At 44.9% G+C, this 16214-nt stretch overlaps 1 protein-coding gene across 1 annotated transcript in view; it reads left to right on the top strand.

Annotated features, from left to right (window-relative positions):
- Positions 1-985: 985 nt before the first annotated feature.
- DIP2A (disco interacting protein 2 homolog A) overlaps positions 986-16214 on the top strand; it is a 132722-nt gene continuing 117493 nt past the window's right edge. The window contains exon 1 of the mRNA XM_050899682.1: positions 986-1116. Within this exon, the coding sequence (XP_050755639.1) occupies positions 1020-1116 (97 nt within the window). The 5' untranslated portion in view covers positions 986-1019. The remainder of the gene's footprint in view (positions 1117-16214) is intronic.

The following is a 16214-nucleotide window of genomic DNA, read 5'->3' as shown; positions in this document are numbered from 1 at the left end:
ATCAATGCAGGCTCCAAAACAAACACTTCCTGCTGGTCTCTGTAGTGCCCTTCAAAGGTGGTTGTCTTTAGAAGAGACACCCCCCCCTTTTTTTTTTTTATTTTATTTTACGCAGGCCCAAGCACCACTTTACATCCAGGCTCTCGCGTTTCCAGGTACTCACAGGGTAATTCTGCTCTGTGAAAATCTCCGTGCCCCTCCTGGGAAACGCTGTGAGAAGGATGGGCCCTGGGCTCTGTCGTGTTTCCTGTTTTCTCCTGGGAGGAAGAAGTGGGGAGGGGAGGGAAAGTACAGTTTCGGTGTTTTCAGAAGGGGACGCAGCACCAGCGGGCAGGGCAGGGCAGGGGAAGGACAGCAGCTGGATGAGGGAGAGGGCGGGTCGTGCTGAGACCCCTCTGAAACCGTGGGACCACGCCGCGGGGGGGGGGGGCCGGGGCCTTCCTTCCGCAGGCCCAGGGCTCCCCGCCCTCACCGCCGGAGGGCGCACGCTCCCCGGGGAAGCTCTCGTCGAGGGCCTGGCGCTTACCGCGGAGGCAGGCCAGGCTCCAGCGGGCTCCGGCTCCCCAGGGCAGGGCAGGGCCGGCCGGGCCGGGGCGCTCCACCTCCCCTCAGAGGCACCGCCTCACGGCGACGGAGCCGCCGCCGGCCGCTTCCCGCCGCCGGCCGCTTCCCGCCGCCAGGGGGCCCGTGCGCCCCGCTCCCCGCCGCGGGGCGGCTCGCGCGAGGCGGCCTGGGAGCGCCGCGCCCCGCCCCGCCCCTCCCCTCCCCTCCCCTGGCGGCCGCCCCGCCCCGCCCCGCCCCTCGCGCGGGGCACGCGTCCCTGGCTGCGGCAGCGGCTGCGCGGGGCGGCAGGGCCGGTGCGGCGCCTCCTTCCGTCCCGTCCGGTCCCGTCCCGTCCCGTCCCGGGGCCGCCGCCTCCCCCCCCCCCCCCGCCCCCGGCCCCCTGCCCGCCTCCGGCCCCACCTGCGGCAGCGCTGGGCGGCGGCTCTGGCGGGGCCCGCTCGCTCCTCGCCCGCACCATGGCGGCGGAGCGCGGGGGCTGCTCCCTGGAGGCGGTGCCGCTGCCGCCCGAGGTGCGCGAGAGCCTGGCGGAGCTGGAGCTGGAGCTGTCGGAGGGTGAGGGCGGCCGGGGGACCGGGGGCTGCGGGTGGGGCTCGGCCCGGCCCGGCCGGTGCGGCGGCAGGAAGCCCGCGGGTCGCTTCCGCCGTCCGCCCGGAGCGGGGTGGGGGGCCTGGTCCCGCTGAGGGGTTTGGGGAGTGGCGGGAGCCTCGTCCCTCGGCTCCCCCCGGGGCTCCGGCGCAGCGGCGGGGCCCGCGGCTCCTCTCCCGCCGCCGGCCCTCGGAGGGGAGCCGGGATGGGGCGGCGGGGCGCGTTTAACAGGGAGCCGGGCCCGGGGCTGCCAGGGCCTGCGCTCTTCTCCCCGGGACCCCTGCCGCAGGCGGCGGTGCGGGTTCACCGGGCGGCGGGTGAAGCGCGCTGGGGGAGGCGGCGGCGGCTCCAGCCGCCCGGCGTCCTCTGCCGCCGGCGCCCGGGTGGCAGCGGTGGTAGAGGCCCCTTCAGAGGCGTTTTGAAATGGCCATGAGATGTTTTTCCGTTCAACCTGAGCTGGCACCGAAATGGTCAGTTAGTATGCAGCTGGATACTCTGAAAACACAATTTTTTTTTTTTTAATGTCTATTGCTAATTTTAGCTAAAACCTTAAACCTCTCGCTTTGGTTTGCTCTATAATTCCCAACGTTTTTATGCTTTCCTGTATATCAAGTTTCAAGGCAGGAATATGGTGACATTCCCTCTACTCCTCTAGTTAACGAGCCCTTGGTCAGAGGTGGCAAAGATGCGGTGCCAGGCTAAGGTTCACTTTGACAATGTACTTAAGCCCATCTGTTGGTTTGCTCCCCCAAAAAGGTACAGTTCCTTTCCTTCCACCTTGTGTTTGGTGGTAACAGTCCTTCGGTGACCCCCGTGGGAATTATACTTGTTTTCTTGGTAGGATTGGGGTGGGTTTTTTTGCATACTGGTTCCCTGGCGTGGCCCACCCTGCAGCCAGGCAGGCGTAGACACTTGGTGCGGGAGAGCACGCAAGGGACGGAGAAGACCGAGGCAGCGTTTTCTGGGAGCGGTTAGTTATTGTGTTTTCCCTAGCTACGTTGTCAAGCTGCACCTTGGAACAGAAGAGCTAAAAAGCTGTTAGTGCCACGGTCCTGGGGTAGGAGCATTCAGTCTGCTCCTCAGATGCAGTTTTCAGATTGGTATGTTCAGGTGGGCAAAACTGGGGTTATTTCGCCTTAACATGCTGGCTGACATATGTCATGGTTTAGGAAATGATTCACAGATCGGCTGTCCTTGCCTCCAGTGTGGAACCTTTGGTGCAGAGGCAGGGGAAAAGTATAGGATTAGTAACTTCGTTGTCCAAGTTTAACCTGTCGCTGCATGTCTGCCAGAGCAGTTAGGAAGCAGTACCTGACACGTACTGTTGCTTGTGCAAGAGGAGTTCCCTTGACTCGTGAGCTGCGGTAGTGTGCAGCTGGTACCCGCGTGCTCTCGCACTGCGGCCACGCTTGGTACGGCGGCTCTTGAGTGTGTGCCTGCTGGCGCTTGCCGATCGGCCAGGATATCCTGGGGTTGGCTCCTCCTTTGTGTAGGTCCTGACCGTGTGTTTGTTTAACCACTGGAATCTTTGTTTTATATTTGGGTCTGCAGTATGTTAAATCTGTGAAACACCTAAAGTGATTGTGAACTGTCTTAGTGCAGTGCGTCTGATACTGAAATTTGTATTGCTGTATAGCTGTTGAATGAAGTGATTGGATAAAGTGATAATGTTAGCTCAAACTTTTTGACCACTCTGTAGGCTTAGTTTGTGATCTTAGATGCGATTCCTTTTCTGCCTTGCCTGAATGCCTTGAAAGCGTTTGCAGGCAGCTCTTCAACACCTAGTAATACGTTACATGCTCACGTTCTGCAATCACTTGACGTTTGTATATGCTGCTTTTAATGGACCCCTCCGTCATTAATATTCAGAACTTGCTTACTTGGAGAGGAAGGAATAGTGATCTAGGATTAGATACTTGCATTTTAATCTATGTGACGTGGAAGTAAATTGATAGCTGTAGAGATTGTCAGTTAATTACCTCTTTTTATTTGAGCGGAATCCAGTCCATAGTGGAAGGCTGCTGCTGACAACGGCTTCCTCAAGTTTTCAGCAGCCTTTTTACTGGATGTACAGTGCTCTTCTGCACTTTGTGTATGGATGTTGTAGCTAACCTCTGCCTTAACGAAGGCTTGCATGTGTGTGTGAAAACAGGCAGACTGCAGGGAGATTTAATGGGGGATTTCTTATGCTGAATACACTGTAAATTAGAGAAGGTCATACTTGGGAGGATGTTACCATAATCTAAGAGGAAGTGTAAAGGGAGGAAAAGAAAAGAAGAAACTTGAGAGCAAGTTCTTTTCTACTTTGTATGTGTACTTAGTTAATTGAAATGTCACGTATGCTATGCTGGGGCAGGAATAACGTATGCTGTCTTTGATTACATTATTTTCACCTATAAATAAATTGGGAAGATGATTAAAAACTTCCTTTGGTTTTGCCCCAGGTTGTCATAGTGAAAGTTGGGAAAAGTGTTTGCATTTAGATGTAGAGAAAGATGAAGACAGAGTACGTTGCTACTTTCTAAAGACAACTCAAAATCCCAAATAAAATGTTCAGCTTAGAAGAGTTTTGGATGGGGAGGGAACCCCAACTCTTGCTACAATTCTTGTCACGTGCACTGTTATGGATCCTTCCACTTTTACAAGATCCTAATCTCTTGATTGACAATTGATTGTATTCTTCACGTACTAGAAAAATAATAGTTGGGGTAAAAAAGAAACCCTAAAACAATGCTGCTGTGTTGCTTTGTTTTATCAGCACTGTAATTTCTTTCTTGCTGAAAAAAATTAGTGAATCTTTTAGTGAAAACTCAGAGATCTGCCACAACCTTTTTGGGAGATAAGGACAATTTTGAGACGATGATGGGTAGCTAAGCTGAATTGTAGCTCATTGATCTGTACACTAAGCTTTTTTACCTTAAGACTGTAAGATGCTGCAACTTCCTGATGTAATGGAAAGATGCGGAGTTCCCTAATCGGCCTGGCAGGATCTTCTGTAAAAACGTGAAAGTGATGCCGTGAAAGTCCCGTACTTTAGTTTTTTATTAGTCACTATAAAATGTTTCTTTCTTCTGTCCTCTGAAAGAGAACTAAGGTTATGAACCCCCTTTAAAAAAAAAAAAAAAAAAAAAATCCAGTCTGCAGTGGAGATTTTGTAGGAAAAATATCAATGTGCTTTTTTAAAGCCTGTACCTGTTTTGTGATAGTGTGTCATACATTTACGTGTATTTTTATGTATTTAAATGTACTTGTACACTGCTTTTCATTAAAGTATGATAATTTTGAAGAACAGGTCTCATTTAGACACAAATGTTACTTGTATAGTTTGTGCATTCATGAAAACCACATTTTATTTGAAAGCTGTGCCTCGAAACAACTTTTGGCTGTTCTCTTGTGCAAAAAGCTCCTCATTTTTATCCTTTTCAGAGTTTTCCCAGTTTTTTCGCAGTTTTTTCCATGGCACATAGCTATAATTTGCTGGCTTATGCAATGAGATGCACGTTTTGGGTAAGAGAGAAAAGCTTGAGAGGTCATGAAACCCCTCCTCTGGCAGAAATAAATCTTGACATTTAAAGACCTCTTTCTGAAGAGCACCAGGCGCTGCGCTTCCACCATTTGAGCAGCTTCACTTGTACTCTCCTAAGCCTCGGGGATGTGGAATTGGGTCATTTTTTGCTTCTTCCAGGTCATCTGTGCGGGAAGATGCCTCGCTTGTTCCTTTCTGATCCAAGGACAATATACGTAGGAGTAGAAGTAGTCAAAGATAAAACCATATTATATGTCCATATAGCAACGAGGACCATCCCACTGGTGTTAGCTTGTGTGGCTTTGTCTTCTAGAGTTGTTCATGGTGGTAGTCCCCTCAGCTAGCAGTTCAGGGTCTTACAAGAACATACGACTACGCTTGTTTCTTTTCTTGGAAATTTTTTGTACTTGTTGCTATGCGGTTCTGGTGAGGCTGGGCCGTTTGGATGTGTAACGTATGATTTGCATTCAGTAAATGTTACATAAAAGCTGAGGAAAGAATAACGTGGGTTTACAGACTTTCAGGTGGCTGTTTGACCAGCGTGTGAGTGTTACGACACTTTTCTTTTTTTCGTCTGAATTTCTGATCAGCTTTAAATGTTAAATACATGGATTTGGTTTTTCTTCTGTTTCCTAGGAATTTGTAGGCCAGTCTTATTTTGGAACTGAGCTGAAACTCTTAACAGAGATTACCTACTGTAAAGAGGCTGAAGATTTTTTTTTTCTAGTTCAAATCTATTCCGTTACCCCACTGACTGCCAGATGGGAAATGCTGCTTGTGATGGCTTCTATCAAACAGGCTACAGAATTAGTCCTGAGATAGAAATGTATTGTGATGTAGTTTACCGTCTTTAATTAAAACTTGATTTCGCTGTTTATTTGGGGGGTTGTGTTTTCCATCTCCGTCGCTCCAAAGTTTCCTGAGCCTGGTTAAGTTTTAGTGGAAAGCGTGGCGGTTTAGGTGGAGCGTTCGATGCGCAGGTTGCTCTGGTTCCCAATGAGATGTTCACGTCTGCCTGGACAGAAAGCTCACTCTCACATAATTTTGATCCCTATTATTTATTTCCCATTTAAGAAAGGAAGAATTGGTGCGTGTGACAAGGAAGCTTTGTCTGGGGTTGTAGGGTGGGGGGTTTTTTTGGCGTGTTTTGGGGTACTGCAGGTAGTGTAATGCATACAGCTGAGTGGAAGAAGGTGTCAGGTAAGAAGGGTTTCCTGAAAAAAATTAAAGGTATTTAGTGTCTGACGTTTTCGGCTACTGCAAATATTCCAGCAATACTCCAGCAAATACTTTTTTTAATAACTACTAGCCAGTATTAGCTCATATTAACAGTCTGGCTGGGTTTTTTAAAAAGTAAATTGATAACAGAATACTTTTTTGGGGGCAGAACACCTTTCTTATAAAAACTAAAGGTAGTGGTCAGAGCTGAAAAGTTTAACTTAATTGCTTTTGTTACGCTAGCAGTATTGATGTGGTATTAAAATACTGTATGTGAAATCAGGTGAGGAAGACACGCACGCACACTTTAACCTGTTATTCTTATGATAAAGCATGGTATTTGAGTGTTAAGTTTTTTCTGGTCTTAAAGTGGTAGTTTTCAGTTACAGAAGTCTTCAAAAAGTATATCTGCAAATTGCAGTTGTTTACCACTTCTGCTATCATTTTAATACTTGGAAATAAATATCATCTGAGGCTGTCAGAAGAACTGTTGGAACCGGGGAGACAGATGCTTGGTAAGTGGATGGTAGTCTATGAAACTTGACCTGCAGCATCTTTGTTGCTTAATTTCTAGGCCTCTCCAACAGAAACTGTTAATTGTGTGATAGTAAGTGGGCCTTGCCAAATGCCCATGGGGGCTGAGTAAGTCTACAAAGCTTGTTCTCACATGTTACACTCGGAGCAGGTCTCGGTGACTGGCTGATGTCCTTCAGGCTAGCTCGTATCCTTAGGTCCAGTTTGTGACTGAAATGGTCACGCAGTGTTCGAAGGGAAGCAGGTTGCTGATTTATTTATTTATAAAACAGTCTTGTGGCAAGGAGTGGTTGCCATTGCAAGCTTCATGGTTACCGTACACAAGGGATCCTTTAATTCTGGTCATGTAAGGTATCTGAAGAAGGGCTTGAGGGCTCGTTGTTGGTGACTATCAATTGACGGAACAAGGCTAGCTCTTTCTGCCAGCCCTGTCTGGAAGTCAGGTACTATTGTAGTCTTTATGAATACTTGCTGCTTTAATGCTACGTTGTATGTAAGCCAACAAACGGTAGCCATCTCAGATGTGCCTTATATGGGTACAAGCATATTTGAATCCTTTTATCAAAATGTGCCTGTATTTGAACTGATTTTGCTTTGACAGATTTTGCTTGTAAAACTGTACAATGATGTAGCTAACATTACCTTCCTGAAATATTCAGAGAATCTAGTTATAATGGCTTGACCTTGAGGGAGTCCAGTGCTTCATTCGTGGGTCTCTAAGCACATTCTCAGCTCATGTCATTCTTAGGTTTATGTTGTTTAATGCATGTATTATGGGATTATTATTAGGGAGAGATTCAGTTATTTTAAGGAAAAGAGGGGCTTTTCATAGTCTCTAATGGGTGGAGGATTTCATTTGCTGCTATTTGAAATGAACACAGTGAATGTGTATATGGAATTCCAGTTACAGCCATTTTTGAGGATATTTTCTAGGAGATTAAAGCTGCTGCCTTCACGGTGGTAGGCCTTTGCTCCAAAACCTTCTTTTTGTTTATGTCCAAGCAGATTTCTTGCCTGCTGTGAAAAGCTGATGGCTTCACGGGCAAAAGGTGTGACTGCTGGATGGAGCTGCTGTCCTAGCCTTTCCATTTCACTGATGGCATCCGTGGATGCAAAGTCACCTGCAGGCATTGACAGGCTGGCCGCGAAGTAGCTGCCCAGCGGGTTGCTCTGTCTTGTCCCATTGTCGACTGGTTGGCTAGTCCAGGTCATTAAAGAACAGGTGCCACATGACTTCAGCTTTCTGAAGCTGTGTTCTAGTCACAACTAAATTTTCTTTTATAACAGCAGCAGCTGAAAACTAGGTTGCTTTTAAAGCCCCCTTCTTTTCCAAGTAAAACTTTCCGATTATGGTAGAAAACACAAATTAACGTGTCTAATAAGGTGATGGTTGGAGTGAAGATTTTTTTTTTTTCCTTACTGGTTATGACAACTTTAATGATACCGTTGCTATTAAACTGTAAAAAGGAAATAGCATCCTTACTTGGTATGATCAAGAATGGTCTTTTCTTTCCGAAGTGGATTCAGAATCTTCCTACTCTGCTTCAGGATAGGACTGAAGTTCATTTGAAGGCCACATGTCTGTTGAGATAAAGAAAGTCCAGCTAGGTGGCTGGTAGGTAGGCACCTGGTCTGTGGGATGCTTCCATCCATTGTGCTCCTTTCAGCCACAGCACGTTTTGAAGACTGTTCAAGCATTGAATTTTGCCCTAATTGTTGAACTAGTTTCTGGTAGAGTGGGAGAAGAAAGGAGAGGTGGAGGAGCGAGGCATCGCTCCCGGGCTAAGTAGGAGTACTTCCGTTGAGCCAGGCTACTGGCATTGAGGTGGCAGCAGCTGTTTTTCCTATACATTTTTGTCCTCCTCCATTCTGTGCCTCAGCCACGTGATGTTGTAAAGCTTGTGCTGGTCTATGAAGGTGCAATTGGGTCTGTTGCTGACAGTGGCTGTTGAGGTTGAGCTGTCCTGTCTAGAATGTGCGGGAGGTGTTTTTATAAACTGAGTTAGATGTCGTAATTGGGACCATTCCCAGTGTTTCAGAGTTATGCCATCACGTTAGTATAATTGTAACGGTGACAAGCGAGACTCTTGTAGCTATGTTTGTTGGATTACTACAGTGAAAAACAATTTTACGCATTTTTACTACTGTCTTTTTTACACACACCCCCCTTAATTTTTTTCACGTGAAAAGCCTGTTCCTTAAAAAGGGGGCAGACTGTCGCTTCTCATTCACCTGTGGGAATGCACTATAGTTGAGTTTATTATCCAAACCTTGCTAAGTCCTCACTAGAACTAATTCATAAACTAGGGATTTAAGAGAGATGGCAGTTAACGTAGGTGGTGTGAAGAGTTCAAAGTCCTATGTACCCTTCTGCATTGTGAGAGAAAAACAAATTGACCCATTTTCTTTTTCTTACCACATCTGAGGTGCTGGATGATCAGAGTAGAATTTTTTTTTTTCTCCCCTCTATTTTGGAAGGTAGTGAGAAGCTGTTTGAGGGGCTCTTGTTGGGTTGGCCTTAAAGATTAACAACTGTGCTGGAAAGCTCTGTTGTAGCGGTGGAATAATGTGATCGACCATGGTTTTCATCTGTCATGCACCTTCCCTTTCACTCGGATTCCCACTCCCCCATCATATTCGTTTTCCATCAGTGTTATTCTGCCCCTGCCCCCCTGCCTCCCCCTTTTTTTATTTTCCTACCTTCTTGAACATGCGAGGATGAGCAAGGTGTCTTGTCTTAGCTGAGAGCATCCTCACGCTTTTTGTCTTTAGCTGCTTCTAATGAAAACAGTTCTGTGACCAGTGAGAATCTGCAGAAGATGTAAGGACATCCAGTCTTATTTTGATGTCTGTGGCTTCCAACTTAGGAGTGATGGTGATGCACTGAAGGCCTTACAAAAAAAGGACTAAATCTACTGTGCTGTTATCTTTATCACTTTGAGGAAACAGAAAATGCACGACCAGGAGAACTGGGAGTGCTAGGTCATCAACTTTCTTTCCAATCAAAGCAGAATTTCAGACTTGACCAGTTAGGTGGTTGGGGCTTTTTTTTTTTTTGGTCTTTTAAATTTCTACTGTAGTTAACCAGTGTTCAAATTATTCTCTTCCCTGTGTTTGGGTAGAAGAACGTAAAATACTCTGTCTCTTTCAGAACTAGTTCTGCATTGAATGGTCGACTGTAGTTGTTGGAGTTTGAGGTTGAAGACTTAAGCGGCAGCCTCCTATGTTCCTGGCAGATACCTTAGTTCATTGCTGGTCTGACTGGCAACAATACTGATAACTGTAAAATGCTGGGTTTTATCTAGCTAAGACATGGGTAACGTCTGTCAGAAATTCCTTTAGGATTTCTTCAGATGTGATCCTGGGCAGCCTGCTCTAGCTGGCCGTGCAGGAGCAGGGGGTTGAACTAGGTTGAACTTGAGGCGTTCTTTCCCACTTCAGCTGTTCTGTGGCAGAGGGCTGGTCTTTAAACCTTGTTATTCTTTTGTATGTTGCTTTGGCAAGGAAGGTTAAATCCTGGTGAGGCATAGGAGTATGATGACGACCTGTAGTTTAAGAGAATTAAAGGAAATACATTTTCTTCCAGGTGTTCTCATGCAAAAATAAGGCTTCCCTTAAAATCATAAATGCACGTATTTATGAAGTAAATAGACCTTTATAAAATTAACATTGAACACTGTCCTGTGTTCCACCTCCCTATCCTTCCCCTCAAACCTAAATCAAGCTCTGCCAGTCTTGAGAACATAAAGTGATTTTTTTTTTTTTTTTTTAATTTGCTAGTTAAAATGCTGTTGGGTTGTGGGTGGGTTTTGTTGTTTTTTGGGGTTTTGTTTGTTTGTTTGTTTAAAGGAATAAACTATTCTTCTGAAATGTGATTTCATTGATGAAGGGCTGTGGTCATTTTTTGGACTGAAGAACAGTATAACACAGAGATCCAAGATGCCAGCTTGATGACATTTCATATCGCTGAGTTACAGAAGTATCAACCAGTTCTGTTGCTGGAAGAAAGATCTTTTTACTATACCTGTATGCAAATACAGAGACAAAATATTTCAGTCTGTCTGATTACATGACAGTCATTTGGTTATAAAGAACCTGTGTATTTACTTTGGAATAAGTATGAAAGTATTTGACGGTTTCTTGGCGCAAGGTTTGTAGCTTTCAAGGAAGCATAAACTTGTTGCATTCTCCTGAGTTTTCTTGAAGTGATGATTGCAGACCCAAACTTGAAGATCAGCAGTAAGATGTGAGTGTATCGTTTTCCTGTGCTAAGGTTGAAGAAAGCAGTTCTGCAATGCAGAATTCAGGGGACCAAGATGAAATGTGTCGCTGAATCATTGAAGCCTCCAAATCATCATTGTATCCTTCTACCTTCTTCTTACTGTTTTATTACCACCTTTGTTCTTTCTCAACTGTTGTTTCCCCAGCAGTGCTCAATAGGACACAAAGATAGGTCCTCCTCTGAAATCTCGTTGAAAAATGCAGCGTTGTTTAGCTTGCCTCCTAAGAAGTGCATTTTATTCACTCCTCCTTTTTAATAACGTGTTTTCTCTTAAACCTCGTTAGATTTTTTTGTTTTCCTGTGTTGAAGCTTGTGTCTTGTAGTGGGTGTCTATGATACGCTTACTGACAAGACAGTGAAGAAAGAAGCAGTTCTTAATCTTCCATGTCATGTTGTTACCTTTTAAAGGTCAAGACGTTTATATTTTATTACCTCTGTGTATGTCCCTTTAAGAATTTGGGTAGACCTCTGATAGCTGGTGAATATAGTTGGGCCTCATCCCTTCCCTAGCAGGAACTTCTTGCCCAGTGTTCCTCCTGGATGCCAGCAAGAAAGGTCTGACAAAATTCTGCCTCTTCTACTATTCGCTATTTATGGACACTGAAAATATACTAATAGCTGATGTCGTAATACTATGAAGATAGATGCAAATCACCTTTTTTCTGGCTTTCTGTTATAATTCATTGTGGCTCAAATGCTTGAGTTTTTTCTTTTCCCTTTTTCCCAGTTCTCTTGTTTCTTTCATTTCTGGTTATCCTTTTTTTCCTAGAGTGCCTTTCAAAGTAAACAGCTACTTCAGAAGAAAGTTATGAGGGTACCATTTCCTTATTTATCCTTAAAACAATATTCCATGCTAATGCAGAAACTGCCGATTACACTTAACAGGCTGCTGATGAAGTTTTGAAGGGTGTGCGCATGCATATGTATATATGGGCCGTATCAGTTCAGCTAGCTCCGTCCTTCCCGCTGGAAAAGAATAGAACACTGGGATTTTGCTGCTTCCCTTTCTGCCCTATTATCCTTTGTGTAGTGGTTTTCTGATGAAGTTTGGGGCACCCTTTGGCTGCTGCGGGAGCTCATTCTTTCCTTTTCGTATCTTGCGCACGAGAGAGTCTCAGTTTTTACAATAGGGATCTTGTGCTTGCCTTGCTTCTCTGCTTTCTGGCTGGTACTGCGAAGGGCGCTGGAAGGGGCCTCCGTCCGTCCCCGGGCTCTGGGTAGGGTGCTGTTTCACCAGGCAGCTGAACTAAAGAAGCAGCCCTTGCCCAAAAGGGGAATTCCCGTCCCCAAGCTTTTATCTTGAGCTACATCTGGTGCCTGTCTGATGCTGTGGTACAGTGGCAGCAAGTTAACATGAAAAAAAAAGTTAATTTTTTTTTTTTTTAAGCAATTTAGTGAGTTGAATTGGCTTAGTATTATAGCCAGATGGGCTCAGAGCTGGATTGGGTTGAAGGGAGAAGGAAGAAGGAGGGTGCCAATACTTCAGCTTAGCTGTAACATGAATCGATACCTGAAATATATTTTTCAGCGTCTGCCTGTATTGGTACTGCTGTTTCTTCAGAGCTGTCCTGGATCCAACCTGGAATGAAACATTGGCCTTGCTGGTTGTAGCAGCGTTTTGTCCTTCTAGAATTTGAAATATAAAAACTCCCGTAAATCATGGTGCAAGATCAATATGGTCAGTGTCCCACAGATCTGTGATTCATCGGATACAAGGAAAATACAAGCCACTCAGTATTTTATCAGATAGGGTTTGAAAAAGCTATTTGCATATGGAGAACTGAAAACCTGTAATGGTAGGTGGTTTGAATATAACTAGAGGACCTTCAGCTCCATCCTGCCAAGAAGAGGTTTCGGCAGGGCAGTCTGGGAACTGCAGCTTTTTTGGAGGCGAGGAAGGCTGGGGGTTTTGGTTCTGTTTTTTTTTCCTGTTGCAGCAAGGCACATAGGTGGGAGGAGGCCGATGAAAAAGGGTGTATGTAGTATGGAGGATGGCAGTACAACTGTGAAGCTGAAAAGAGAAGTCCTGTGAATGGTATAAAGATTATGGATGAGCGATTTTTTTTATTTTATTTTATTTTTTTTTTTGTGCAGAGCAGATTCAGCTCACAGATGCTGGTAAGCACCAGGCGCTACCCAAAGTCCATGGTGGGAAAGTGTAATTTGGGGGAGTGACAGGGGGAACAGCGGTGAATTTTCCCCTTCACCAGGCTTTAGGCTCTCAACTGTCTTGCGAGTTTACACCGACACGTCACCCTGCAGCAGACCTCCCTGCTCCGGATGCGCTGGTGGGTCCATCCCATGGCTGTAGCGGTGTGTGCTATGTCTGAGCAACGCTGCGCTGCACACTTCTGCTGGTTACTATCCCCTGTGCTGGGGTGGTTTCTGCCACCCTGGAGCTTTGTAATTATGATCCCAAGGTAACAAAGCAAGGAAGATTTCCAGCTGACTGCGTCATGCTGCGTCTTGTGACAACTGTAGGGTTTTTACCTTTGGTCTTTGATCCGACCTCTTTTTGGCAGAAACAGTCTGCGTGCCTTAATAAAGCAGGAAGAAGAAGCTGAGGGGTAAAAAAGTGTGCTGCTGTGTTTTGTAATCTTCAAGATCATTTTGCTTCCTGGTGTGAAGCCTGAATTCTGTAGAAGTCCCACAATATGAGATTTCTGCCTTACATTATAAGGAATAAGAAATGTTAAGAAAATGCAGGAATTTGTCGTTGCAAAGAAAGCATGTCAGACGTATCATGTCATTAAAGCACACTGGGAGGCAGGGTTAGGAAAAGACATTCAGGATCACTTGGGAAGAATGTTTGTTTACAATTACGTGTTGTTTAACAAACATTTAAGTTTCTCATTTCAAATGTTTGTGTATAATTTGTATTTGGTGGGAATTACTTCAGTTTGCAAAGAGTATTCACTGTTTCCAGAGATAGGAGCTCAGTAAAGATTTTTCCCTTCATTTTTTTTTTCCAGAAGCAGTATTTGAAGAAAGCGAGTATTTAGGTTTGAGCATCTTTTTCTAATTTTTTTGTCTGAGTTTTCATTTACTAAGTAACAATCACTAAGAAACTTAAACTATATAAACCAGCTAAGTTGAGGTTGTAGTACATGTTGTGGGAATTACAATGGCTGTACTTGGGACTGCTCATTCTTGCTCTTTGCCTTGTTTCTGCTGCCCTTGGGTTATACATGTGCATAGTTGTCGTGGTTTAACCCCAGTCAGCAGCCAAGCACCACACAGCCGCTCCCTCACTCCCCGTCCCCTCCCTCCCTGCTCCCGGTGGGATGGGGAGGAGAATCGGGAAAGAAGGCAGAACTCATGGGTTGAGAGAAGAACGGTTTAATAACTAAAGTAAAATACAATATTAACAATAATAATAATGAAATATAATAATAGCAATGAAAAGGAATATAACAAAAAAAGGGGGGGACGGGGGACCCAGTGATGCACAATGCAGTTGCTCACCACCCGCTGACCGATGCCAGAGCCGCGATCCGCCCCTCCTGGCCAACTCCCCCCAGTTTATATACTGGGCATGACGTTCTATGGTATGAAATATCCCTTTGGCTAGCTGGGGTCAGCTGCCCCGGCTCTGCTCCCTCCCAGCTTCTTGCACACCTGCTTGCTGGCAGAGCATGGGAAAATGAAAAATCCTTGGCTTAAGATAAGCGCTACTTAGCAACAACTGAAACATCAGCATGTTATCAACATTATTCTCACACTAAATCCAAAACACAGCACTGTACCAGCTACTAAGAAGAGAGTTAACTCTGTCCCAGCCAAAACCAGGACAACAGTAAAATTCATGACCTTGAAACTTCTTAGCAGTCAAACTCATGAACCCAGAGTCACTCCTTAAGTAGGAGCTAGACGTCTTTTTTTTTTTCCTTGCTCTAGTGCAAGCGTGTTGCTGCTCGATGAGCTCGCACGTCAAGAACTCTAACTCTGGAGTTCCTCCCAGTTTGACCCCACATAGTCTCAGTTGCCTTTTGGGCTACGCTTAACCATTTACCCAGAAGACACCAGTGAGGTGAGGATTAGTTTGGCTGTTGCGGGTTTGTGTGTCGTATTTTGGCGCGTTGTGAGTTTGTCTTCCTCGAGCAGTTTGGTGAACTGAGAAACAATATATTTTGTGGGGGTCAAATCCAAAGCTGTAGCTAGACACGTCAGTTTGAGCAGTAGCAGAGGAGTAGAGGCAGTGTGTGCCTCTGTCCCTGTGCTCCCTTTCCAGCTACACCCGCCTTGTTTGTGAGCTTTTGGGTTACTTTTCTTGAACAATGCAGTAAACCGGTCTGTTTAAAATCATTACTATAGTAATTGATTAATGTGATTGTGTGACAGATGAAGGAATGTGTTAAGGAAATGGGTATTTTTAAACAGGAAACGCTCTTCTGATTAACTTAGTGGTTAGAACAAGTTATATCTATATTTCTAGACTTTTCAGACTTGTGATGCCAGGATTAGATGTGTCAGCAACTATTGCCTAAATGAGTGCAAAGTCACAGTTTTCTTCAAATTTGGGTTTTAGCAGATATTGACACTGTTCTGATTTGGTTTGTTTTTATTTCCATAGGACATCAGTTTATAAATTTATCAGTGCCTGAGGCTGACCATTAGCAAATGAGAATCTTCCCTTCCTAACAAAAGGTGTTTTTCAGATGTCCTTCAGAATGTTTAGATTCTGCTAATTGAAAGAAAAACTTTGGGTGCTGGGAATACTTGTAACAGAGCTGTTTGCAGGAGGCAGAGGCTGCTCCAGAGACCATAGAATAAAGATCTACAAAAGGTAGCACTGTGGTTATTGCCCTTTCCTTTTTCAGTGAAAGTGATTTTTTTTTTTTTTTACCTGATTGTTAATAATAGAAGCACACACTAAACTAGAGAAACCTTGCATAGTTTTCCAGCAGGAAGAGAACGGGAACCAGAACCACATGGAATAACTTCTAACCCTGTCAATAATGTGCCTGAGATGCGCTTGGCTAACAGGCCACAGATCTTACCAGGTCCTGAACGATATAGAGCGCACTTCATTTGTTCTCCTTTTCCAGGATAGGTGACAAAAAAAATTACTTATGGACTAGCTGTATGAATTCTTACTTGGAAAATGGAATGATCAACCACAATCTGACAGTGGAGGCATCAGCATGATTCCCAGGTCCTGAGAATTTCTGTTCATCTTAAGCTGTTAACTTCTGTTCTTAGGGGTCCCTCATATTCTGTATTTGCTTGTAGCTATGTCTTGATATTCTAATCTTACGCTACTGTTAAGATTATAAATAATATTTTGAATAATACAATGGCTGTGTGTAAATCCTAGTATATATTACTTTTGCCCCAGCAAGTTGTATGGGTCTTAAACTTTGAGCTAAGTCTATGTGTTGCAAAATCATAGCAGGATGGTTGTGATGATGAAGGTAGCTTACAGGCTGGTTTGAGACAATGGAGGAAGAAGAGCAGAATGCCTAGTGAAAACCAGTAAATGGTAGATAGTAGTAAGAAATAAAA

The sequence above is a fragment of the Gymnogyps californianus genome, chromosome 7 (assembly GCF_018139145.2).
Source record: "Gymnogyps californianus isolate 813 chromosome 7, ASM1813914v2, whole genome shotgun sequence".
In the NCBI taxonomy this organism is placed as follows: domain Eukaryota; kingdom Metazoa; phylum Chordata; class Aves; order Accipitriformes; family Cathartidae; genus Gymnogyps; species Gymnogyps californianus.
Note: the sequence above shows the minus strand (reverse complement) of the source record. Positions and strands in the feature narration are given on the sequence as shown.